Source organism: Somniosus microcephalus, chromosome 1 (assembly GCF_052327205.1).
Source record: "Somniosus microcephalus isolate GS21.2 chromosome 1, FLI_Smic_1.0, whole genome shotgun sequence".
NCBI lineage: Eukaryota > Metazoa > Chordata > Chondrichthyes > Squaliformes > Somniosidae > Somniosus > Somniosus microcephalus.
The window spans coordinates 220,100,313-220,128,119 of record NC_140987.1 but is presented as its reverse complement, the minus strand read 5'-3'; the positions used below and the strand labels follow the sequence as shown (position 1 = coordinate 220,128,119).

At 42.4% G+C, this 27,807-nt stretch overlaps 1 protein-coding gene across 1 annotated transcript in view; it reads right to left on the bottom strand.

The window, feature by feature from the left end:
- Positions 1–26,943, bottom strand: part of LOC147124614 (ceramide transfer protein) — a 157,542-nt gene extending 130,599 nt beyond the window's left edge. The window contains exons 1-2 of the mRNA XM_085982436.1: positions 26,566–26,943; positions 25,598–25,732 (exon numbers count right to left, since the gene is read on the bottom strand). Of these exons, the coding sequence (XP_085838562.1) occupies positions 25,598–25,732; positions 26,566–26,658 (228 nt within the window). The 5' untranslated portion in view covers positions 26,659–26,943. The remainder of the gene's footprint in view (positions 1–25,597; positions 25,733–26,565) is intronic.
- Positions 26,944–27,807: the final 864 nt, after the last annotated feature.

The window sequence follows — 27,807 nt, the reverse complement described above, 5'->3', positions numbered from 1 at the left end:
CTCCCCCCCACCAAACAAGTGTAGTCACAGTTTTCATGTATGGAGGTGTGGCAGCCAATTTACATTCAGCAAGATCCCTCAAACAGCAATGAGATAAACTACCTGAACCTGTTTTCATGTTGTTGATTGAGGGATAAAGGTTGGACAGGACAGAACACCCCCTGCTCCTCTTCAAATAGTGCCATGGGATCATTTACGTCCACCCAAGAGGACAGATGGCGCCTCGGTTTAACATCTTATCCGAAAGACAGTATCTCCGATCGTGCAGTACTGAGAGGGCTGCACTGACGTGACATCCTAGATAATATGCTCAAGTTGGACTTGAACCCACAACCTTCTGACTGAGGAGAGGGTGCTACCACTGAGTCAAGGCTATGATTTGCCAAAAAAGTGTGCTGCAATTCTTTCAGAAAGCATTACAAAAATTGATGAAAGCAATCATAGCGGATTTTCTGAGCCTTATGATGTTCCCAAATTCAAAGCCACATTTTCCCCATGCATTCCTCACAAGTCAATTGGTTCCTCTTGGTATACTCCACGGTAGGAAATGGTAGAGTAGTGGTAATGTCACTGGGCTAGTAATCCAGAGGCCTGGACTAATGATCCAGAGACACGAGTTCAAATCCCACCACGGAAATTTAAATTCAGTTAATTAAATAAATCTGGAATAAAAAGCTAGTATCAGTAATGGTGACTATGAAACTAGCAAATTGTCATAAAAACCCATCTGGTTCACTAATGTCCTTTAGGAAAGGAAATCTGCCATCCTTACCTGGGCTGTGACTCCAGACCCTCAACAATGTGGTTGACTCTTAACTGCCCTCTGAAATGGCCACTCAGTTGTAACAAACCGCTAACATGGACTGGAGTGGTTCAAGAAGACGACTCACCATCACCTTCTCAAGGGCAATTAGCGATGGGCCTTGCCAGCGATACCCACATCCCATAAACAAATTTTTAAAAACTCCAAAGCATCCGTTATGCATCCCACGGTAACCTTGGGACCACTTCATTGCCCTCATGACCATACCGGCCACTGATAGCCTGTACTTTTCAGGCTCTTGCGGATTCACTTAGATCGAAGCCACAACTGTGCTTTGGAACACTGTGTATGCATGCTTTAAACAGAATTCTTACCAACCTCAAAAAGGGCAGCTCCAAGGTGAGGCAGTATTTTAAGACAGGAATGGTGCACAAACACCATCCAAGCAGGGACTGAATTTGCAATCAAGAAACATAGAAAAAAAAATAGGAGCAGGAGTAGGCCATTCGAGCCTGCTCCGCCATTCAATATGATCATGGCTGATCCTCTATCGCAATACCATATTCCTGCTCTCCCCATACCCCTTAATGCCTTTTGTGTCTAGAAATCTATATCTCTTTCTTAAATATATTCAAATGTAAGAAATCACACACCAGGTTATAGTCCAACAGTTTTATTTGAAATCACAAGCTTTCGGAGCGCTGCTCCTTTGTCAGGTGAAGTGGAGAGATGCATAAAAACACAGCTTATATAGTCAGAGAATAATGTCAGATGATTACAGGTAATCTTTCTAACTGCCATTTGTCACACCTCAGCAGAGAGATAATCACAGCAATCAAAGGTGTGAATGGTGTCTAAACAGGTCAGTCAGGAAAACATTACATCAAAGAACGAGGTGGGGTCACAAGGGGTCAAATGTTGCAGATGCTGGGGTCTGTATGAAAAACAAAAAAGACAAAAAACATTTTTTTTTGCTGGAAATCACAGCAGGTCCAGCCGCATCAGTGACTTGGCCTCCACAGCTTTCTGTGGTAGAGAATTCCACAGGTTCACCACCCTCTGGAAAGAAATTTCTCCTCCCTCAGTCCTAAATGTCCTACCCTGTATCCTGAGACTGTGACCCCTCATCTACTTCTTAAACTGGTTCCGTAGCCTGCTACGATAGCAAAATACTGCAGATGCTGGATATCCAAAATAACAGAAAATGCTGGAAAAACTCAGCAGGCCAGGCAACATCTGTGGAGAGAGAAAGAGAGTCAACGTTTCAGGTCTTGACAAAGGGTTTCGACCTGAAACGTTGACTATTTCTCTCTCCATGGATGTTGCCTGGCCTGCTGAGTTTTTCCAGCATTTTCTGTTGTTATTTCGTAGCCTGCTATGTGTACAGCATACTCCCACCAACTTTTCCAACTTCCAGCAGATTACGATAGCCTGTTCAGTCAGTATATTGCTCTCTCCAAATTCAAAGGGTGCCCTCTCAGGTTTCTTCAACACAGTCAACTTGTTAGTAACTGGTGCTAGCAACTGTGACCATGAATGACAAACTTTAACCAACAAATGAAACAGATCAGTGGCCTGCAGACGAACACATTCCACTTCATTGTCCTCATGACCATACCGGCCAAAACATGTTGCATCATAATCTACCATTACAACAGCTCTCAATAGCTCTGAAGTGGATTAAAGTACTGCTTCAAAAGCCCTCTAACAGCTTTCCTTCCCTTTACCACTGAACAGGACCCTGATCAATAGGCAGACTCAACTATTTATGACTTCAAAATTGTTTATAACTATTTGGTTTTGTTTCTGTTCATTTATTCAAGAAGCCCGATTCGTAGCTTGTAACCAGAGATACGATTCACACAATTCAGGAGTTTATAGCGGTAATCCGTATTAGTTCAGGTGCATACCTAATCTGTAAAAGGGTTCATTCTGCAGCTCAGTATGCTCATAATATCATGGGCAGTTCATGGAGAATCTGGACTTGCCTGTGTAAGCGATCCTTTGCACTGGGTACAAGAAAAAGAATCAGCAGTGTGCCCAAATTGTAATTCAATTGAATAGGTATAACCAAGATCACTAAAGTAGTATCAGAACACACCTTTATAAACCCTACTTCCAAACACTGGCATGGAAATAAATGTTTACTGTAGTTTAGGAAAAAAAGGGAGACTGAAATCTTTAGTGCCCTTACTGAAAAAAATCTTGCTTAACAAATCACACGAATTTGTTTGTTAACAGAGCTTTTATATGGATCTGAACATCAGTGATATAAATTTATATTATACAAGATATGGCATGTAGACTTGTGGTTTATACGCCAACCAAGCCAACTCTAGAATTCTCCCCCTACAAACTAGCAGTGAATTTGTGTAAACCACCTGCTTCAGATGGGTCTGCTTTTTAAAAAAAAACACTTGAAATTGATTAAAATAGAGGGGAAAAAAATACAAGTTCATCAGTTAGATCATTGTACACTCGGTAACCAATGAATCCTTTTATAAAGTTCAGCACTGACTCTGCAGGGACTTGGTATGAAAGTCCAACAAATCAAGGGCACATCAACAGTTCTATGCTTGTTTTCAATTCAGACTGGTTTGAATTTACTCTTTTTAAAAAAGAGCTCCATGCCTCAATTTGCATTGCTCAATAAAATTATCTAAATAGGTAGTTAATTCTTAAATATATTATCTAAAAACATGCTTCATTTACAGTTTATATTAAAATTAAGTATAAATTACAACCTCAGTAAGTTTACTAGGATTACTATTGTTATTTTTCAGCTCAATTAGAGAGATCATTCCTGATCATCATGCTTGCTACAACTTGTCAAGTTGTTGGCACCATATCGAAAGCCTCTCCGTGAGGCTCCCTATACGGACATAAAATCCCCATTCATTCCATACATGCGAGCCAGTGTTTGTTGTTAGTTCCCTGCACCCGGACCCAGATAGATTTTTTGACAGTAGTTTGGTAGATTTTCAATAAGATTTTTTAGTTTCCTGGATTTTCCTTGTGCAGTCCTATTGATCACTTATCAGCAATCAACATATTCCACTACAATGACATGTAGCATAGGAGAAACTTCCTTAAAAATTTCTTCTGAAGCAGTCTCCCAGTGTGTGTCACAAACAGAGTTTTGATCAGGTGGCTTGTTCCTCCTGCTCAGTAGTTCTTTCCACACTATCCTATAGCAGTCTTCTCAAACAGAAAGTGAATTTGGATACAAAAATGATAATCAGCAAGGAGTAAATGAAGGAGAAAACAAAAAGGATTACAAAAGGAAAATGATAAATCGGGTTCCTTTGGACACGAGTTGAAACTGGCTTCTTCTGAATACATATCAAAAGAAAGTGACCCAGGCTTAATTAGAAAATTGGTAGAACTGCCTAGGAGGGTTCTTCTCGATACCAATGTCTCAAACAACCTAGCATACTGACTTTGGGAGACTGGAACATGATATTAATCAAGTATACAATCTCAATATCAAGTTACAGCTATGAAAACCAACAAACTTGCATTGATATAGGGTATTTCACATCCTCAGGACATCCAAAAACACTTCACAGCTGATGAATTAAAACACAGTCACTGTCATCATATAAGCAAATGCAATAGCCAACTTGGACAGAGCAAGGTCCCACAATCAGAAGAGATAAATAACCAGATAATCTGTTTTGGTAGTGTTTGTGGAGAAAGAAATGTTGGCAAAGACACTAGGAGAACTCCCCTGCTCTTTAAATAGTGCCATGGGATCTCTTACATCCACCTTAACAGCCAGACATGCCTAAATTTCATGTCTCATCCAAAAGACAGCACCTCAGACAGCCTTCCCTCAGTATTGCACTGAACGGTCAGTCTAGATCAAACAGATTCGGTCATTCAAACTTGGCTCAATGGTTGCACTCTTGCCTCAGTCAGAAGGTTGTGGGCTCAAGCCTTACTCCAGGACTTGAGCATATAATCCCGTGTGGTACTTTCAGATGAAACATCAAACCGAGGTCCCATCTGCCCAGTCAGGTGGAAGTAAAATATTCCATGACACAATGCCAAGAGCAGCAGGGGAGTTCCCCTGGTGTACTGGACTATAGTTATCCCTCAACCATGACTTACAAAAAATGACAATCTCATTGCTGTTTGTGGGACCTTGCTGTGCGTAAATTGGCCACCACGCTTCTCTATATTACAATAGTGACTACACTTCAAAAATACCCAATTGGCTGTGAAGCACTTTGGAGCATCCGGAGGTCATGAAAGGCACTATATAAATGCAAGTCCTTTCTTTCTATGTTTATTATAACTCAAGCCAAGTGTGAAAGTTAGTTAATAATTTAGCCTTCAGAAATAAATAAAGACTTGCATTTCAAAGCATAGGTCTCAATTGGACCCACTGTCATGGGAATTAATGGAGTAATATTTAATGCAAACTTAAATTGATCATGTTTCCAAGCTCTTTCCTTATTTTTTACATTTCTCAAGCTTTATTGCATTGACGTATAGGTTACAGTAGTAGTTGTTGCCTATGTAAGTGCTTCAGCCAGAAGCTCCTCCCTATAAAAAACTGGATGTTGGGCATCCTTTGGGAGAACTTCAGAGGATGCAGTGGTGAGTTAACTTTTACTCAGCTAGGAAAAAATGGCTTTATGTGGCAAGAATGGGGACAATATTTAACTTTTGATGTTTTTAAAAGAATTCAAAGAGCTGGAGAAGACTTACCAAATTGGTCAGATATTATTAAAATCCAAGCCTGCTTGCACAATATCCAATCTTGGATGAGCTATTTCCTCCAGCTAAACATTGGGAAGACCAAAGCCATCATCTTCGATCCTCACTACAAACTCCAAACCCTTGCCAAATCCATTCCCATCTGATCACTGTCTCAGCCTGAACTAGACCATTCGCAACCTCATCCTCCTATTCAACCCTGAGCTAAGTTTCCAACCTCATACCCTCTCTCAAAGACTGCCTACTTCCACTTCGGTAAAATCACCCACCTCCGCCTACCTGTTGCTAAAATCTTCATCCATGCCTGTTACCCCCAGACTCAACTGCTCAAGGCTTTCCTGGTCAGCCTTCCATCCTCCACCCTGCAAATACTTCAGCTCCTCCAAAACTCTGCTGCCTATATCCCATCCCACGCCAAGCCCCACTCGCCCATCACCCCTGTCCTCATTGGCTCACACTAGCTCCTGGTCCCCCAATGCCTCATTTTAAATGTTCATCCCCGTTTAAATCGCTTCATGGCCTTGGGCCGCCCCCCCCCACCACCACCATCTCTAACCTCCTCCAGCCATCCCCCTCCAAACTCGGCGCTCCTCGGACTCTGGGCTCAAGCATCTCTCTTCTTCCCCCCCCCCCCCCCCCAACCCTGCCCCCCCCCCCCCCCACCCTGCCCCCAACTTCACCCACCATTGATGGCCCGGCCATCATCCACCTAAACCCCACGCTCTGCAATTCCCCCCCAAAACCCTCTGCGTCTCCAGCTCTCGCTCCTCCTTAAAACCCACCTCTCTGACCAAGCTTCCGATTACTCCTCAGAATATCGCCTCCTTTGACACAGCATTGAGGGTTTTTAAACTTACACCTCTGTGAAACACCTTGGAACATTTTTTTCTATGTTATAGGGATTACATGCAAGTTGTTGTTGAATATTAATTTTCTCTCATTATGGCCTCTAGTTTACTCACTACCAATTTTGGTTTGTTTGTCTATAATTACAACATTCATCCCTTTCTGAATAGTGGTACTACATTGGCAGTCCTCCAGTGGTACAACTTCTATATCCAAAGAAGTTTGAAAGTTTGTGGTCAGAGCCTCTGCTATTTTCTTTACAACGCCACTTAGCCTTATACAAGCCATCATGGCCCATTGCCTTTCCTATTTCAGTTTTACCTTTTTTTTTCAGTACTACTTTCTTTTCTAACTTCTCCACCTCCTCTTCATGTACTAAGATTCCTGCTACCAGAATCTTGTGAGCCAGTGACTCAGGTAATAGCACCCTCACCTCCGAGTCAGAAGGTTGTGGGTTCAAGTCCCACTCCAGAGACTTGAGCGCACAAATCTAGGCTCACACTCCAGTGCAGTACTGAAGGAGCGCTACACTGTCGGAGGTGCTGTCTTTCGGATGAGATGTTGAGAGCAGACGGGGCCTCAGTTTAAGTAGATGTAAAAGATCCCATGACACTATTTCAAAGAACAGCAGGGGAGTTATCCCTAATCAATAGTTATCCCTCAATCAACATCACTAAAACTGATTACAGGAAACTCTCTTTTTACCGGCACCTAAATAACCGGAAATCTCAACCAGCAAAATTCAGGAGTAGGTTCAGCTAAGTTTTACTTCATATTAGTGGCCATTTAACTGGGGTTCCTGGATCTGTGGCCGTGTAACCAGGGTTCCTGGATCTGTGGCCGTGTAACCAGGGTTCCTGCACCTGTTGCCATGCAACAGGGACGCCTGGATCTGTGGCCGTGTTCGGGGCTCTCGTACCTTAGTAAGTATACCTCTGTAATCCGGACTTTTAATCAACCGGTACCACACCAGTGCTGGATAAAAGAGAGTTTCCTGTATTTGGTCATCACATTGCTGTTTGTGGGAGCTTGCCATGTGCAACTTGGCTGCCACGTTTCCTTTATTACAATAGTGACTACTTCAGAAAGTACTTTATCGGCTGTAAAGCGCTTTGGGATGTGTGGTGGTCGTGAAAGGTGCTATATAAATTCAAGTCTTTTCTCGAAATCCCACATGGCAAAATACTTCAGTATCTCCACCATTCCTTCATCCTCCATAGCTTTCCTTTTCCATCTCTAATCAGCCTTACACTTTCTTTTATGTGCTTATATAAAATCCTTCAATATTTCCCTATTTTACCTGTCAATCTTCCTTCTTACCCCCTCTTAGTATTTCTAACTGCTTTTGCTTCCCCTTTATACTTGGATTGATTTTCTTTTGTATTATTATGCCTTAGATTTGCCATCTAGCTCCAAGTCTCATTTTTATTTCTCTGCTCATCCAAGAACTTCAGCTTTTGCTGTAATACCTGTTCTTCTTGTAGAACAGTGTCCGTACTGTACACTAATCATCTCCTGTTACACCTTATATCTAACCTAATGTTATTGTCACCGTTTCCTAGAGGTTACCCTACATTACCCAGTTTCATTTCCTAGAACTTGAGCCAGCACTGCCTCTTTCACTAAAGACATGCTCATCTAGAACACAGTCCTGAGCACAATGTAGAAATCCCTCCCTTTGTCATTTGCATTACTATCACTCCAGTCTTTCTTTGGATAACTACTTGGCCATTATAATTATTGCCCTGCTTCTACATTTTTCTCTAATTGTCTACATATCTCTTCCACCATCTCTTTCTCACTGTTCAGCAGTCTATAATATACCCCCAATAAAGTAACAGTCCCTGCCTATTTCTCAACTCCAGCCCAATAGATTTAAGTAGTGTGGGATCTCCTAGATCATTCCCATGTTCTAGTGCTGTAATGGAATCGGATCAACACGGCCACTCCTTTTTCTCTAATCTATCCCTCCTGAATATTTGGTATCCAGGAATCTTCAGCTCCTAGTTCTGTCCTAGTCCAAGATCAATCTTTGGTAATGCTATATCATACTCCCCCATAGCAATTAGTACCTCTCGCTCACCATTTTATTTACAACACTCTGCATTTCCGTACATACATCTCAGACTTCCCACTTTGTTTGGTAATTTTACTTGTTTTAATATCTCCTCCTTCTGATCGGTTTTTCTTTCATCCTTTCCCATAGTTTTGCTTTCCTTTCTGCTTCTTCACCTCATCTCCCCCAACCCCCATTTTCCCCTGCCAAACTAGTTTAAAGCTTCCCCACACAGCAATTATTACCCTTCCAGCAGGGACATTTGGTTCCAGCCATGCTCAAGTGAACCCCATCCATCCTGGACAGGCCACACGCCTATCCAAAACTGGTCCCAATGTTCCAGGGACCTGAACTCTTCCCTCCTGCACTATATCTCCAGTCACACACACAAGTTAAAACGCCCTTATCCTACCACTCCTATACTGGCTAGCATGTGGCACCAGAAGTAATCCTGCGATTACTACTCTGGAGGTCCTGCTCTTCAATCCCTCAATTGCTCAAACTTCCTCTGCAGGATGCCCGTTCTATTTCTTGAGCTTTCAAATCAAATGTGATAAAACAGCAAGAACTGTGGTTTCACATCACAGCCTAACTCCCAACCTACACGAAGCATGCCGAGCTGAAAATACTGACTCAAAATGAGAAGTAAATAATAGACATCCTGGAGAATTAAAAAAGTCTACGAATTAAGCTATTTAAACAATTTGCCACAATACTAAAACATTTTAATGCAGGATCTTCATTTCAAAATTAAAGACAACGTTTTAGTACAATATAGCTCAAAACTTTCTCCAGGATTGCGACATCGTAAGGCTATTTATTACAAGGTCATTTCTGCAAACGGGGTTTTTGTCCCCTTTTTGACTCATTATCCTTATACAACTCTACATTATTCAAGCATGGCAGAGAAGCACTACTGGCGCGAATTCATGAACTCATTTCGCTTATCTGGAAGGAGGAGAGCATGCCAGGGGATCTCAGAGACGCCGTAATTGTGACCATCTTCAAGAAAGGTGACAAGTCCGATTGCGGTAATTACAGAGGAGTTTCCCTGCTGTCTGCCACAGGGAAAGTCATCGCAAGAATCCTCCTCAATCGCCTTCTCCCAGTGGCTGAAGAGCTCCACCCAGAGTCGCAATAAGGGGCACAATGGATATGATCTTCACTGCACGTCAATTACAAGAGAAATGCAGGGAACAGCACCAACCGCTGTACATGGCCTTCTTTGATCTCACAAAGGCCTTTGACACTATCAACCATGAGGGACTATGGAGTGTCCTCCTCAAATTCGGCTGCCCTCAAAAGTTTGTCACCATCCTCCGCCTGCTTCACGACGACATGCAAGCCGTGATCCTGACCAACAGTTCCACCACAGACCCAATTCACGTACGAACCGGGGTCAAGCAAGGCTGTGTCATCGCACCAACGCTCTTCGCAATCTTTCTTGCTGCAATGCACCGTCTCACCCTCAATAAGCTCCCTGCTGGAGTGGAGCTAATTTACAGAACAAATGGGAAACTGTTCAACCTCCATCGCCTGCAGTCCAGAGCCACGGTCATCCCATCCTCTGTCGTCGAATTACAGTATGCAGACGACGCTTGCGTCTGCGCTCACTCGGAGGTCGAACTCCAAACCATCGTCAACACCTTCACCGAAGCGTATGAGAGCATGGGCCTTACACTAAACATCCGTAAGACAAAGGTCCTCTACCAACCTGCCCCCGCATCACAGTACTGCCCCCCGATTATCAAAATCCACGACAAAGCCTTGGACAACATGGATCACTTTCCATACCTCGGGAGCCTACTGTCAACAAGGGCAGGCTTCGATGACGAAGTCCAACACATCCTTCAGTGTGCCAGTGCAGCCTTCGGTCGCCTGAGGAAGAGAGTGTTTGAAGACCAGGACCTCAAACCCGGCACTAAGCTCATGGTCTACAGAGCACCAGTGATACCCGCCCTGCTGTATGCCTCAGAGACATGGACCATGTACAGCAGGCACCTCAAAGCACTGGAGAGGTACCACCAACGCTGCCTCCGCAAGATCCTGCAAATCCATTGGCAGGATAGGCGCACCAACGTCAGTGTTCTTGCTCAGGCCAACATCCCCAGCATCAAAGCTTCAACCACGTTCAATCAGCTCCAATGGACGGGTCACAATGTCTGCATGCCCGATACGAGACTCCCAAAATAAGCGCTCTACTCGGAACTCCAACACAGGAAGAGCGCCCCAGGTAGGCAGAGGAAACACTTCCAAGGACACCCTCAAAGCCTCCTTGAAAAAGTGTGACATCCCCACTGACACCTGGGAATCCCTGGCCCAAGACCGCACTAAGTGGAGGAGAAGCATCCGAGTCTCTTCGCCAGGAGCAAGCGGAAGCAAAGCGCAGGCAGCGCACGTCAACCCAAGAACCCCACCCACCCGCCCCTTCAACCACCGTCTGCCCCACCTGTGACAGAGACTGTAGGTCCAGAATGGACTCATCAGTCACCCAAGAACTCATTTTTAATGTGGAAGCAAGTCATCCTCGGTTCCGAGGGACTGCCCAAGAAGATTCAACTACATTCTATTCCTTTTACAATGTTCAGAAAAAATGGGTAGATAATAAAAATGAAGATGTATATTTATGACACAAATGTACAGCACAAGAAATGTAATTACGTTTAATACAGAAATGACTGATTTATAAAATGTTATCCATATGAAGATCGTAAGTGTAATTAGTTAGGAAAATTACTAAGTTTAATTTGCTGACTACATTTTGCAAGTGCAGTAACTTATTTCAGTGAGTAAATTAGTGAATTATAAAATATGAATAATTTGGATAATTATAACATGGAGTGAATAACTTAAGTGATTGGCGAGATGATGTGTGGTGTGGTGTTTCAATGATGGGTGTGTTGTCAGGTTGTCATGTAAGAGAGTCCTTTTGCATTTTCAGCCAAAGTATGTATTTGGAGCATTTTCTGTTTCCATTTGAGATTGAGCATTTGGAGTTTTTTTTCTTATATAATAATTTAGTTAAGGATTAGATGCAGTATTACCCAGTCAAATATCCTTTTTGGAATATTTTGATTGATTTGGCCTCAAAAATCATGGGAAAATCTAGTATCAACGTTAGTATTGTCTCCTTTTTATATCAACGTTAGTATTGTCTCCTTTTTATACAGAGTACATAGTTTTGCAGTTAGAATTTTTGAAGATAGTTTTCACTAACTAAATACAAGTTGTGTTATTTTGGGGAATTGAGAATGTGAAATGCTGTTTGTCAAACCAAAACCTATTTCCTGCACTATGAATAATAAAGTCTGAACATGGGAGCATGAGAAGTGTTTCTGGTGTTGAGAATACTAAAGGAGTGAGAAAATAAAATTATAGCAATGGAGTATACACAAAGAGGTCAGATGTTAGGTCGACAGTAATGATATTGCCATATTGTAAATTGTATAATGTAGTTACTGGGACAGAGGAGTAGCGTCATTAGGGCAAACTGGGCAGAAGAATAAATACATTTGTTTTGGATTGGAAACAAATGGTTTGCATGCTCTGAACTGAAAGGTTTTGTAAAGGAAATGCGATTTATAGAAATGCTTAACATTAGACAAATTGTAACAACTGTAAAGGAGTGAATTAGAAAATATATTACCCAGGGATTTTAAATAACTTATGAATGTACATTATAGGAAATAATTTGGGGGGGGGGTTTAAAACAAAAAAGCCCAGTCCAGAGATTTTTTTTGCATCATAAGTCAGTACATTTTATTTTAAAACACAATCCAAGCACTTACCATGAGAAAACTTCTGATACAAAAGCAAAATACTGTGGATGCTGGAAATCTGAAATGAAAACAGAAAAATGCTGGAAATACTCAGCAGGTTAGGCAGCATCTGTGGAGAGAGAAACAAATTTAACCAGTGGCCCGAAATGTTAACTTTGCTTCTCTTGCCACAGAGAACTTCTGATATTTGGGTAATTTACATGATATCAGGATCTGAAGAACTGAAACAATGTTATTGGGGGGGGGGGGGGGGGTTAAAAAAAACCCTAAAAAAGGAATGTTCCTATACAATAGAACTGTCGTCATTCAGAATACCACGCACATGCAGATTTTCCTATTTAAAAGCCGGTGAGCCGCCAGCACGGGAGCTGCAGAACATTGGTCACACCTTCCTCCAACCCAACATTGAAAAGACTGAAGCCATCGTCTTCGGTCCCCACCACAAACTCCACTCCCTTGCAGCTGATTCCATCTACTCCCCCAGCCAAAGAGTCAGGCCGAACCATATGAATTCATAATCTTAGCATCAGCCAAGTTTTACACCACATATCCAACCAATAACCACGACCGCTCACTTCAACCTCTGCAAGAACGCCCGCCTCTGCCCCCATTTCAATCTGTCCCCTATGCCACTATTTTAACACCGGGGTTAACCCAATCAAAAGAAATGGGTTAATGCTGGTGTTGTAACAATGACGATTACAAGATCTTAGTGAATATTAACAGCAGAATTACCAGAGACCCAGGAGCAGATTACCCATCCTGTTCAATAAAGAAATGGTGCAAAAGGGAGAAGGGGAAAGAAATACATTAACTCTTCATATCACGAGTGGCTCACCTTCATACCAGAAACTCCACAATTTTATTCTACACTCAAATCCAATGGGTTCCTAAACACCTGTGATATAGTAGAAACTTCATAAAATCAGTAAGACGTGTCATTTATTCTACAATTAGAGAAAGACTACATTAAAATTAACATTTTGCTTTTAGTATCACTTACAAATGGTCTATTGTATTACATAGTGGTGCTTAAATTGAACAGACTTTTTTGGTAACTGATAAACATAGTGAGGGGTTCCTGTGCATAAGAGTCTCCAAATCAAGCAACTGAGAAATCTACACATAGGATTTCTGTTTGCCTTATATGGTGTGCAAACCCCACTTACTCAAGCCCAAAAATCTTAAGTAGAGGCTGGCAAGAGCCAAGACTTGGGGCTATCAAGTAGGTGCAGGAGAGTTGGAGTTTTGACTGGTGAAAAATACAAAAAGGTATTGCAAAGTACTAGCAAGCTCCCTACTGCTTTTTCAGATGGGACCGCCCTGCCTGTAAGGTATTGGCTTCCAGTGGAGTGGAAACAACCCTAGCAGCTACTGACGGGTCTACTCTTCTTGTTCCATTAGTGAGAGATTGGCCAGTCAATCATCATTATCCTGGAGTACTGTGAACCTGCCTCGTTCAGCTATCAGATTACCAAGTCTATCACAGAGGTTTGACTTAGTTCCAAACTTCCATCACCAGATGTATCATTTTGGAGCAACCTCTACTTCAAGAGATCTCATCTGTCATTTAATATTGAAAGATAACAGGAATAATGAACAGTCCCCCCCAACTTCTGTTTAAGTCAGTTAGGAGTCCTAGTGATCAGTACGGCACCCTGTCACTAGATTGTGTACATGTCTTCCTGATTTCCCTCATTGTTTTTGGCCCCTTTTGAGGGAAAGGTTGCTTTGCTTAGGCCTATACCACCCTGAAGTACAGTCGACACCAACGAAAGGTATACAATCAGTTTCCAAATTAATATCTTGCTGAATGCAGATACTGTATTTGTAGACAGGAGTGGAAATATTTCAAGATCAAGTCTTCCACCAGGTGACAACGGTTTTCAAATATTTGGTCTGATGCAAGATACAATGCTGTTGGTTCCTCCCACCCATCACAAAACAATGCATGCATAGAACAGGAAAAAAAAGGTTAAAACTCAAAGCAGCTTTCCTCAATAAAAAGCTAGAAAGCTGTGGTCACTGAAATGTCAAATCCCAGTTCAAGATAAATGGGTGTGTTTCCCTCCCCCCAAGCAGTTTAACATGCTACAAGTCAGGTCCATGCTGTCTGTAAACATAAATCTCAACAAAAGCTCCATTCTTTAAAAGCAAAAACTGGTCCAACCTGTTTCAGGAATACCATGTTCAAAAACCGTTGCTCAAACATGATGCATCAAGATGCAAATCACAATACACTTAAAAAATAAACTTCAGTTAGCCTTCCAATAGGTGTGACTTCAAAAAAAAAAGAGATAGTTTACATTTAAAGTAGCGACTTCCAAATTAAAGACATAATGCAACTAAATGAATACTGAAAGTACGATAGCAAAATACTGCGGATGGAAATCCGAAATAATAACAGAAAATGCTGGAAAAACTCAGCAGGCCAGGCAACATCTGTGGAGAGAAAAGAGTCAACCTCTGTCAAGACTGGAAAGGCACAGGAAATGAAATAGATTGAAAGGCCAGGCTGGGAGAACAAAAGAGAAATGAAGAGACATTAAGAGGTATTCAAAACGAGACGAGATGGTGATAGGACTAGTGGAAACAAAAGACGGCTCTAGATTAGGTGTGAAATGTGCTGGCAGAATGGGAGACAGCTGCCATGTGGGGGGAGGGAGAAATGAGAAAGGGGGCGGGGAAAAGGGCCAAAACAAAGGTGGGAATAAAAATAAGTAAAAATATAATAGGGGCCGAGGTTATGATCTGAAATTGTTGAACTCGATATTGAGTCCGGAAGGCTGCAAAGTGCCTAATCGGAAGATGAGGTGCTGTTCCTCAAGTTTACGTTGAGCTTCCGTGGAACAATGCAAGAGCCCAAGTACACTGAGGTCCGAGTGGGAATGGGGCGATGAATTAAAATGACAGGCGACCGGAAGCTCGGGGTCACCCTTACGGACTGAACGGAGGTGTTCCGCAAAGCGGTCACCCAATCTGCGTTTGGTCTCCCCAATGTAGAGGAGACCGCATCGTGAGCAGCGAATACAGTATACTAGATTGCAAGAAGTACAAGTAAATCGCTGTTTCACCTGGAAGGGGTGTTTGGGGCCCTGGACAGTGGGAAGGGGGGAGGTATAGGGGCAGGTGTTACATCTCCTGCGCTTGCATGGGAAGGTGCCAGGCGAAGGGGACTAGGGTGTCTCAGAGGGAATGCTGAAAGGGGAGGGGAGGGGAAGATGCGTTTGGTGGTGGGATCACTTTGGAGGTAGCGGAAATGGCGGAGGATGATCCGTTGAATGTGGAGGCTGGTGGGGTGAAAGGTGAGGACAAGGGGAACCCTATCGTTGTTCCGGGAGGGAGGGGCAGGGGTGAGGGCAGAAGTGCAGGAGATAGGGCCCTGGACAGTGGGAAGGGGGGAGGTATAAGGGCAGGTGTTGCATCTCCTGCGCTTGCACAGGAAGGTGCCGGGCAAAGGGGAAGGGGTGCTGGGGGTGATAGAAGAGTGGACTAGGGTGTCTCGGAGGGAGCGGTCCCTACGGAATGCTGAAAGGGGAGGGGAGGATGTGTTTGGTGGTGGGATCACTTTGGAGGTGGCGGAAATACTGAAAGTAGTTAGGCAAATGTTTACTGTCCAGACTAGTCGGCTTTCTTAGATGGCAGACTGAATAACAAACAGCCTGTGAAATGCAGTTAATGCAACAATGGCATTTTAAATGAAAAGGTTTTACCTATTTTATTTCTAAATTCCAGAACAATGGCCCGGAATTTGCAGTCAACATGAGGGAAATATCTGAGTAACACCCAAAGACCTATCACCGTCCTGTGTCAAATGGACAGTTTTAAGCAGGTGGGGTGGATACGAAGAATGAGGACAGTTATTTAGAGCTGCTCCAATTTCAAGCTTCAGTCTCCAAATCCTGTGTTACAAGTTTGGTTTCAATTTGTATTTAGGAAAGAAATATTGGCACCACAGGCACAACCAACCACATGGGAGGCTGGGAACTGTTGAGTTTTGTACATTAACGATAGGTGTGCAAATTATGATTCCCTTTCATGTACATACCAGACGATCTGACTTGCTCCTCTTCCTGATCGACAGTGAATACAGCTTCTATTTTCTCCTACGAAAGCAAATACTGCAGCTACTGGAAACCTGAAATAAAAACAGAAAATGCTGGAAATACTCAGCAGGCCAGGCAGCATCTCGGGAGCGAGAAACAAAGTTAACGTTTCAGGTCGATGACCGTTCTGATGAAAGGTCATCGATCTGAAACGTTAACTGTTTCTCTCTCTCCCCAGAGATGCTGCCTGACCGGCTGAGTATTTCCAGCATTTTCTGTTTTTATTTCTACTTTCTGTCAGGTTTTTTTGTGTTTTTCATCTTGGTGCTTCTGTGTATTGCACTCCTATCAGTATTACACAGTATCATTCCCTTTCAGTAGTCCCCTCTCGTCTTATCTACTACTTTTCACCCTGACCTCCTCAATTTTCCTTCCTCCACATTCTTTATTCTGCCATTTTTGTTTTGATTTTCCCTAGATTGCCCAACTTACACCTTCAGAAGAAACAAAAATAAATCAAGAAAGAACTTTTAAAAAGAGAGTTTTCTCAAAACGTTATACTGGACAGATGCACAAGAACAAACATGAAAACTACACAATAAAACAGAAGACAGACTGGTAAAAATTCAAGGAAAAGAAAAACCCATTTATATCTGCATTTTCTTATTATTGCATGTTGTATGCAGAAACATCACTGTCCTGAACATACAGCCCTGAACATACAGCATGGTAGATAAAATATTCAGTGAACAGCAAGTCAGTATCAGAATCTGTTGAATATCTACAAGTTCACTACCTGAACTTTAAATGTACAAAGCACAGAATAAAATGCCAATTCTAATCACTCAATATAGGCTACATAAATATAAACAAGTATATAAAAATTGCAAATCTGTTGTATTATATTTACAGTTGTAAACGAAGTATAAGCTAAATATATTACACATAAAATATTGAAGCAGCTTTAAGATTGAGGAACTACAGAAAGATGTTTATACAATTCTATAGCCACTGTTGTCCCACATGGGTATGGTAAGTCAATAAAAGTAATAAATTTTGGTTACTGGTAAAAAATGAATTGATTGAAGAAATAAGCCAGTAATATTTTCAAATTGCAACTAAGCACTAAATACGAGAAGCTAAGTTTGTCAATGAATAGTGGGAAATATATTTTGAAAAGTAATCTCAATAAATGACATCCACAGTTAATAGCTCTTATTCTTCAATGCTACACTAGTTACATAGTATTACATCTGCAATATTCTTATGGAACTTTTCTGTGCATACGATTAGCACAAATGTACTCAAACTACCCCCAATTAGTAAGCCTTCACTCCATCTTCTCAAAAGGTGTTACACATCGAGGAGGAATTTAACTTTAATTGATCTAGCAGAGGACGGACATCAGTTTTGGCAGCCAAAAACATCTTTTAACTAGATAATATACATCAGGTGATATAGCATTTTTTTAAAAACAGTTCAGTCCTGTGGTAAAAGTCACATACCCCAGATTTAATGTGGTATGCAATGCTATACTGTATTCCAAGTGAAACTTGTCCTTTTTGCCAGTTGAATATTTGAGTTTTTACTGCCCAAGGCATCGCGTAAAATATCACAAGATGTCATGAGGATGTCAGTAAATCATTTGTGGGTGGGTGATTTTTTTTTTTTGTTATTTCCAATTGAACTGTGGAAATCAACAGTGCAGTTAGATTTTGCTCTTCACTTCAGTATATCTCAATAAAATAAACCTATATTGTGTTTCAAATGAATGTTTTGAGCTGTAGAGTGAATGAATGAACAATAACTTGTATTTACATAGGCAAAATACTGCAGATGCTGGAAATCTGAAATAAACACAGAAAATGCTGGAAATACTCAGCGGGTCAGGCTGCATCTGTAGAGAGGGGAACAGAGGTAACGTTTCAGTACGATGAAGAGTCGTCATCAATCTGAAACGTTAACTGTTTCTCCCTCCCGAGATGCTGCCTGACCTGCTGAGTATTTCCAGCATTTTCTGTTTTTATTGCATTTACATGGCATCTTTTTGAAGAATAGCATGCTGGTGCTAGAACTATTCATGCTTTAATTATACTTTATTGTAAGGACGTGGCATTAACTACAGAAATTCATATTACATTGCAGGGAAAAGATTGGTTTAATAATCTTAATAATTCTAACTTGAGTAATTAAATCTACCAAGTTAGCTTAGAAGTAATGTTTCTGGGCTTTTCTACAAAAAAAGTCAGGTATAAGATGTTGTGTATGTACCTTTAAGGGAATAACTGGTCTCAGACTGCACTACCGGCAGTGACCACCCCTGTATAAAAGGCCCTGGCAGGCTTCTGTGGTTTCAGTTTCCAGGTTGTCTCCATTCAGTAAAGACATGTTATAATCAACTCCTGCAGTCCGTGTCTCAATTATACACGGACATAATATAAGATGTTTAAGAGACTAAAAAATAAAGCAGCTGAAAAGGTCTGTACGATCACTTGAAAGATCTAAAATGCAGATAGTTTGACCGTATGACATTAATTCCTTGCTTAGGTACAGTTCCATGAGCAGTCACCCTCCAATAGCTTGCCCATGTGACTATTATGGATGTGCAAGCATTGAAAGCGAGTGTAGGTGGGCTATAGTAGGGGCTCTCAACCAGGGTCTGTAAAAAGATTTCAAGGGGTCCGTTAAATCAACATCTTTCAAGAATAAAATCTTTAAAAATCCCATTCTGCGAGTAGGGTCAACAAAAAAAAAGTAAGACTGATCACTACCGATGTCAGTGGTACCCCGTTTATTACCAAGAATGAACCCTCAAAATAAGCTTTTTTTTTTTAAACCCACCTCCAAAAAAAGTTTAATTCAGTGCACCAATGCAGGATTGGGCCAATGTGCCACCGCCGATGTCAAAGAGACCCCACCTCCTCTCCACCCCCAGATCCATTAGTGACAGTTGGTAGCGGGTTTCTTTCCCAGCAGGCCGCGCGGCACGCACCCTCCTGCCCGCCATGTTTAAATCGGGTAAGCGGAGCAACAGGTTGGTGGGATTTGATGTCCATTTTATTCGGCTGACTACACCTTTCGCTCTTTATACGGCTGACCGCTGCTTGTCCATGGCAGCTGTTTAGAGCCGAGCATGGCACAGGCGGCTGATCAAACTGCCGCAGGGAGCTCTCTGTCCCAGATCCAAGTCCAAGGGCAGCACTCATACGAGGTGCAGATGGCCATGAAAGTTGACACATATATGATCTTTCTAACTTTCTCTTGTTGGATCTTGCTACGCACAACTTTGCTGCTGGTTATCATCACGTGACAGGAGCCACTCTTTAGAAATAGTTGTGTTGTGTTACAGGGGATCCGTGGAATTTTTATAACACGGGAAGGGGGACCTCAGAGGATTTGACTACAAGAGTAAAGACATCGTACTGAAATTATATAGGGCCCTGGTGAGACCACACCTGGAGTATTGTGTACAGTTTTGCTCTCCTTACCCAAGGAAGGATATACTTGCCATAGAGGGAGTGCAACGAAGGTTCACTGGACTGGTTCCTGGGATGGGTGGGGGATTGTCGTACGAGGAGAGATTGAGTAGACTAGGACTATATTCTCAAGTTTAGAAGAATGAGAGGTGCTCATTGAAGCATACAAAATTCTTACAGGGCTTGACAGTAGATGCAGGGAGGATGTTTCCCCTGGCTGGGGAGTCCAGAACCAGGGGTCAGTGTCTCAGAATAAGGGGTTGGCCATTTAGGACTGAGATGGGGGGAAATTTCTTCACTTAGAGGGTGATGAATCTTTGGAATTCTCTACCCCAGAGGGCTGTGGAGGCTCAGGGGTTGAGTACATTCAAGACAGCATTTCACTCACTGGATTTCCCTTGTTGTATTTGGTTACGTGACAAATAAAATTGAAAAAGAATTGATAAGATTTTTGGATATTAAGGGAATCAAGGGATCTGGGGATAGTGCAGGAAAGTGGAATTGAGGTAGAAGATCAGCCATGATCTTATTAAATTGCAGAGCAGGCTCGAGGGGCCAAATGGCCTACTCCTGTTCCTATTTCTTACATTATGTTATGTAGAAACAAAAAGGTTGCGAACCACTGGGCTACAGAACTGCACAAGGCATCACAGCCAACCATGTCAGCTGTGGTTCAGTCGGTAGCACTCTCACCTGACTCAGAAGACTGGGTTCAAGTCCCACTCCCGAGACTTGAGCACAGAAATCTGGGATGACACTCCAGTGCAGTACTGAGGGGGTGCTGCACTGTTGTGAGGTGCCGTCTTTCAGATGAGACGTTAAATCAAGGCCCGGTCTGCTTTTTCAGGTGGACACAAAAGATCCCATGGCACTATTTTGAAGAAAAGCAGGGGAGCTATCCCCGGTGTCCTGGCCAAAATTTATCCCTCAATCAACATCACAAACAGATTATCTGGTCATTATCACAGCCGTTTGTGGGAGCTTGCTGTGCACAAACTGGCTGCCACTTTTCCTACATTACAACAGTGACTACACTTTAAAAGTATTTAATTGGCTGTAAAGCACTTTGGGATGACGTGGTCATGAAAAGTGCAATATAAATGCAAGTCTTTCTTTTCTTTTAACCTTGATCATCTTCTCACTCAATGTTCATACACACAATCCTCCAGCAAGAGTCAGGACAGAAATTAAGATTAGGAACACTGACCAATTTTCCCTTTCTGATCCAGAGCTGCTGAGGCTAACTGTAATGTCCTACTGCTGCCTGAACTGAAATCAGCTAACTCACTACAGGCTAGGAATGAACTTCCTGGTTTTATAACTCAGCTACTCACTATTTCAACCTTTTGAACCTCAGAACAGATTTTGTAAGTTAAACTGATTTCAAAATCATCTTTGGCACTGTGAATCACAATTGCTTAGAACATGATCCATTCAGCTGTAGGACCTGGGATCAAAATCAAGTTGCAGTTTGAAAATATCATCCTTGGTTAATTTTCTTGTGGGTACAATGCCTGAGCACAACAATGCCCAAGATTCATCCAAAAAAAAAATGTACTTCAAAAATGGTAGTCTCATCCAGGATGACCAGTGCGGGAAATGGAAAACACACTGGCACAGTAGAATGCTTGGAGGACTCAATGGAGCGGGTCAGCAGGTTTCCTCTTCATCTGATCATGATGTACACAGCGAGTACCCAGTGGACACTAGGTGCCTAAAGTGGCATGTCTTCATCAGCACCATCTGAATTCACCTTGGGGGAACAAAAACCTCCCAAAACATTTAAAGTGCATCAATATACAAAATACAACACAAGCTGATCCCAAGCTATTTGAACTCTATTCCTGCTTTTTGTGCAGATACCAATTTCAGTTATGGATTAGATAACAGCACATAGATCAATAACACCAGGCACATTTAGTGTCATTAAGCTGTATATTGGTCCCAAAAATCTATGAAGTTGCACATAATACTGTGCAATATTCATCGTCTCTTCAAACTGCTCCCACCTCAACTAATGGCATATGTAACTATTAGTACTTAATTTCTGTTATATAGCTCAAAATACTCTTTTCATACAAAGTTTTATAGCATAGGAGGAGGCCATTTGACCTATCGCATCTGTGCAGTATCTCTGAAAGAGCTATCCAACAGTGTTCCCAACTGTGCAGCTCCTTGACCACTCAAGAAGCTTGACACCATCCAGGACAAAGCAGCCCGCTTGATTAGCATCCCACCCACCACCTTAAACATTCCCTCCCTACCGCCACCAGTGGTGCACACTGGCTGTAGTGTGCACCATCTACAAGATGCACTGCAGCAACTCGCCAAAGCTTCTTCGGCAGCACCTCCCAAACCCGCGACCTCTACCATCAAGGACAAGGGCAGCAGACGTATGGGAACCCTACCACTCGCAAGTTTACCTCCAAGTCACACACCATCCCGACTTGGAAATTTATCACCGCTCCTTCATCATCACTGGGTCAAAATCCTGGAACTCCCTCCCTAACAGCACTGTGGGAGTACCATCACCACACAGACTGCTGTGGTTCAAGAAGGTAGCTCACCAGCACCTTCTCAAGGGCAATTAGGGATGGGCAATAAAAGCTGGCCTTGACAGCAATGCCCACATCCCATGAGTGAATAAAAAAATCCACTCAGTCCCATTCTTCAGAGGCCCAGACCCTTAATTTCTTTTCAAATATCTATCCACTTTCCCTTTAAAAATTATGGATTCTGCTTCCACCACTGTTTCTGGTAGGGCATTCCATGTTCTAACACCCTTCTGCTTAAATAAACACTTTCCGAACCTCTTTGTATTTCCCCATGTAACTCATCAAAACCCTCTCATTCTGAGCACCTCTAGCGGAACTCCTCTACCTTCTCTGTTCTAACGAAAAGAGCCCCAGTTTCCTTCATCACTCCTCATAACTAAAGCCTCTCAAACCTGGTTTCAACTTACTGAATCCCTTCTGTACCCTCTCCATAGCCTTGACATCCTTCTTAGTATAGGGTGCCCAAAACTGGACAATATTCTAACCTCTCCAGACACAATCCCAGTTTGGAAAGGCACAATTTATCAAGTACTATTGCTGTTTTCCCCACAGTTAAAGAAGCCAAAAGGAAAATGTCACACACCCATTATGCATTATTGGAATTCTAGAGACAACAATGTACATTATATACATAAGGTCAAAATATAAGGTAATTTAAAGCATCTGCTAAAAAATCAAACTCCAAAGATGTGACACAATCGTTCACTTTAGCTAGAACAGTCAAATTGTCACTTGGGCTGCTCCCTCCTTTCCCAATGGTGTCAACTTATCCTGGGAAAGGGTTCAATGGGTGCCCATAGCCCTCCAGTGCCTCAAGAGTGTACTCTACCATTTTGACAGTTAAGCATTCTATTTTCTTTATTGCTGATGCTATGTATAATTGGACATATTAAAGGTTTATTGACTTTAAAAACTTCTTATACTTGAACATATCCACCCTTCAAAAACAAACTACATCATCCATTTAGCCAAGACTTGGTCATAACAGAACAAATACAACAGTCACTGCAATATCATGTCACCATTTACATATTCAGCTTTCTCAATAGCTCAGTCTGTGAAAACAGAGTGCGAGCTAGAACAACCACACCCCAGACCAAGGAGGTCCCATAGTTAATTGATGCTTGTGCCGAGTCCACTAACTTCAGCAATAGTCGAGGGGTTAGAAGTAATCTTAGTGCCCTCGGGCTAGGGTGGGCAAAGGCGGAGAACTGGTTGTCACTCCAGATCATTAATCAGTGATCACTTCAGGTAAATACAACTACATTTGACTCAAATGATCTCCCCATGACGGAACAGCACATCAGCACTCACCGTCTAGGCTCTAATGAAAAATAGTCACTTGGTCAAATCACTGGAGTGCTGACATACTCTAGCATAAGTCATTGATTGAGAGAAAAAGAAACTGAGGGAAAAAACAAAGATTGAAGTTTTAATGAACAGCGCTTTAACCCACTTGAAAAAGTGCACACTTTTAATTAGACTTGATGATTGCTACGCAGTGTTTCTACATTCTTAAAATTTAAGTACACAATTTTACTGCTTCAGTTAAGCATGCTGAGTACACTAATACCTGTACAGTGTTTATTGAAAATAAACTACTGTATTGTAACAGTAAGTACACATTTATAATAATCTCATCTTGGAAAGGGGAAATAGTATAAAGAGTACTTCCATAACTTTCAGCATTCACTCAGACCCCCACCACTGCATTTCAGAGAACTACTCACATTCAAGAGCAGGCAATACTTTTTCTAACAACATTTCAAGAAAGAGTTTCTAAGCTAGTACAAACACTAAGTTTATCTATCGGTCACATCCTTCACTGAAGAAGTTGGCGTAGCTCCATAGAATGATTGCAAAGAAAGCAGCAAAATGGCAGGTGTCTACGGGACTTTCTCCCTGACAATATCTTGTCCATTAAGGACTTTTAACCATTCAAATTTAACTATTTTTAAAAGTAAACAGACATGTGCTTTAATAGAGCATAGTCACTTAATAAGTCAGAAATAACTGTACACAAGGTTGCACTGCCACCCCCCTCTCCAAGTAAAGATGCTAGAAATTAACTGACAACTTAGGACAGGTGAACAGGCCACTTCAGAATTATTTGAAGTGGATACTTTAAAAATCCCAAGTAAAACAGAAAACAATGCAATTTCAGATTCTTGCAGCAATAAAAAAGTATTGCTTTGAAATTATGAAAAATATTTTACTTTTGCCGGCTCATGTTCACCACTATATTCAACCTTCATCAACATTGTTGTTCCATAGTCAGTCTACCAAGATACACACTTTAGTTAAGGAAGAATCCCTTGCCACCACCCCTTCTCGGTTGTACCTCCCCCACAAGAAATGTTCATAACAAACTGGATTTGAAATATACATCTCCAAGTTGAACAGGCTAACACTGTTGGTGCTACACTACCTAATATTTCACACTGGCTTATTTAGCGGTACGAGAATGCCTTGAATGGTATATTGTAATGACTGTTATAATTGAAATTTGCTTGGTGTGGATGATGTAACAGTACAACATTAGAATGAAATAAAGCAACCTCAATTCCACAAAAGGCAAGTTTCAAACTTCAGCTTTACCATCAATGACTTCTATGCAATTCCCCACAAGGAAGGAGGGAAAATAATCTAGAGTGAGTCACTCTTGATTACCTTCTAGCGACCTGATTTAAGAGCAGTAAGGGCCTGAAATGATTATCGCCTGTCAAATAGAACCATGGCACAACACATTATTAATAATGCACAAGTAGTAGAATGTAAGTTAATACCCAGCTTCCAATCACAACACTTTCTTCCTACATTTTCTATATTACAACAGTGACCACACTTCAAAAGTACTTCATGGCTATAAAGTGCTTTGGAACATCCGGAGGTTGTGAAAGGAGCTATATAAATGCAATTTTTCTACAGTCAGACCCATTAGGAGAAGACTGGGAACAAGGTTAATACATCATTGCTGATGAAATGCTCATTTTCTACATATTGGAGTCAAATTAAACTGAGGCTGTTCAGATGACCACATTAAACTGCAGAATGATCAGACAAAGGGTGCCTACAGTTGCCCCAATAGCTACTACCGGAGTTCATGAATTAGAAAAGGAAGCTGAACAAGTCAGTCCAATCAGCTCTCTCTAAATAAAGCCAGCAGCGAATAGCATGTCGACATATTACAAAAGGCATAAAAAACTAATCTTTTGTACATTAGGGGGGCACATTGATGACAACTGGCCAAGGAAAGGTTAGTGGAGCAAATCTATTATATATTGTACAATGAAAGTAGGATTGTGCAAACCAAAGAGAGCATATTTTAATATAAAAACTTAGCAAACTTACAGTAATAACAGCCTTGCTTAGACAGATTGATCCCCGACAACCGTACTCCGTTTCATCCTCAGATTTATAGTAACTCAGAGTATTGGTTTTCAAAACCACCCATCGGTCTTGCCAGCCATGGATATAGTTGGTCCACTGAAAAAGACATTGAAATAAATACTTGTAAGACGCCTGGATATAGGCTAGATTGATTTATATTATACAATCTGATCAAAATATCTCATTCCTTATTGTCGGCATCTTAGAAGATGGATTTGTTCTACAAACCCGGGAAAGCATATTCCCAAGTAATCCAGCTTTACCCAAGTGCAAATAACTCGGGGAGATGGAGGCATTACTCACTCCAGCGCCAGTGTTGCAACAACACGAACACGCCCGAGTTCACAGTAAACTTCACAAAAGGCTCCGACACATCAGCCAACACCGGGCCCACACACTTTGGACTGGGGTGAAACAAGAGCAAAACGCAACAGAATACAACTTTTACAGCGATGCAAACACAACGCACGGGGCTGTCAAAACAAAACAGCATCCGTTTCATTCTTTTTTTAAAGCAGCAGCCAATACGCGTAAACAGAGTGAAGCTCTGTTGTGGCGACTCCCGCTTACAATAACTTTCACCATAATATTAACGGGTTTGTAATGGTCACCCAACGAGCGGCTCCCGCCCCGCCGATCAGCGCTGAGGGAGACGGACAGGCCTCGGGGCTCGAGCTGGCGCCTCTCCGTTACCGGGGAGACGGCGAGGAGAAGCAGCCGAAGATTTGAACAGGTATCCGAGGGCGGTGCCGCTCCCTCCGGGCTCCGGGTCCCACTCCGGGGGGGTGGGGGGGCTCTGACTGACCGAGGCGATGGTCCCCTCCCGGACACACTTACAGCGGGTGGGAGTGAGTAGAGGTTACACAGAGAGGAGCTGCAGGGAGGGAGAGGAGCTCCGGCCCGTCTGTGGGCGGTCCGGCGGCGCTCACCTTGCTCAGTATCCCGCACAGCTCAACAGGCGGCCCGGACTCGGTGTCCAGATCCTCTTCGGAGGAAGAATTCCAGCTCTGGTTATCAGACATTGAGAGAGAGGCCGGGAGCGGGGCTCAGTCCTCAGGCTCTTTTCTCGCGGCTGCGGATCCCACTGAAGCTCAAATCGCCGCCATGTTGGTGACGTCACCCGCGGGCGGGCGCGCGGGGCGCTGGCTGCTTGTGACGTGGAGCCCAGATCTGGGCCAAGGTTCGAGGCGGCCGTCTCACTTCGCTGCAAGCGTCATCACAACAACAACAACAACATGCAGCGCCAGCCGACGTTGGTTGGTGGGCGCATAAATCACGTTGCTGATCAAGAGCCCGCCTCTGGAACGTTTCCTTCCCTGCTGCCTGCCTAGCTCTTGAAGGTGCACTCATAGAGAAATAGCTCCCTAAATAATATAATATAAACTAGCTATGAGGTTTAATCAAATGTGTACAGCTAAATCAGAAATATGATTGTGCATGTCAATTAGACAATCTATAGCTGTGGTGCCCAGTGGTCACGAAAGGCCCAGAGCGTTCCCTCCACAGATGCCTAGTTTTGCCTTGACCAATAAGGGTTGCCACGGTGTCATCAACAGCAGAACAATTCTACACGTGCCCCTTCTCTGATGAGGCACAGCTAATACAATCATTTTAACAAAGTCCCAACCAAACAAATAGGAAACTTATAAATCGAATTCATAATATTGTTACCAGACACTCTATTCCCTGCTCTAACTGGACTCAATTCTGTCGTGTTGGAAAAATCAATCAGGTTTCCTGCTCCTGATTCCTATCCATTGTTCTGGGGGGGTGACCAGATTGCCTTTGATAAAGTGTGGTAATGTGGATATTGGGTGGCGTTTTTTGTTCTTGGCTGTGTATGGTCACTGAAGGCCCCAAGCATCCCCTCCTGATTGACCTGTGTGTTTCAAGCTTTTTGTTTCCAGCGTTTTCAGTACATTGTTTTTAAAGCACAGAAAACATCATTTGTGAGGTCAATGGGGCATCCGGGACCTTGGTGTATGATAGGACCAATAGTCTAGATACAGAAAGATAAATAAAGAGAGGGGAAGAAAGATTACAAAGAGAAAAAAGAAACAGAAGGGAAAAGTAAGGAAAAAACCCTCTAGGAACACTACTACCTGCAGGAGTGAGACTCCACAGTTTCAATTGTTCCCTTTCAGGGCCTCCAAGGTTCAGTGGCATTAGAG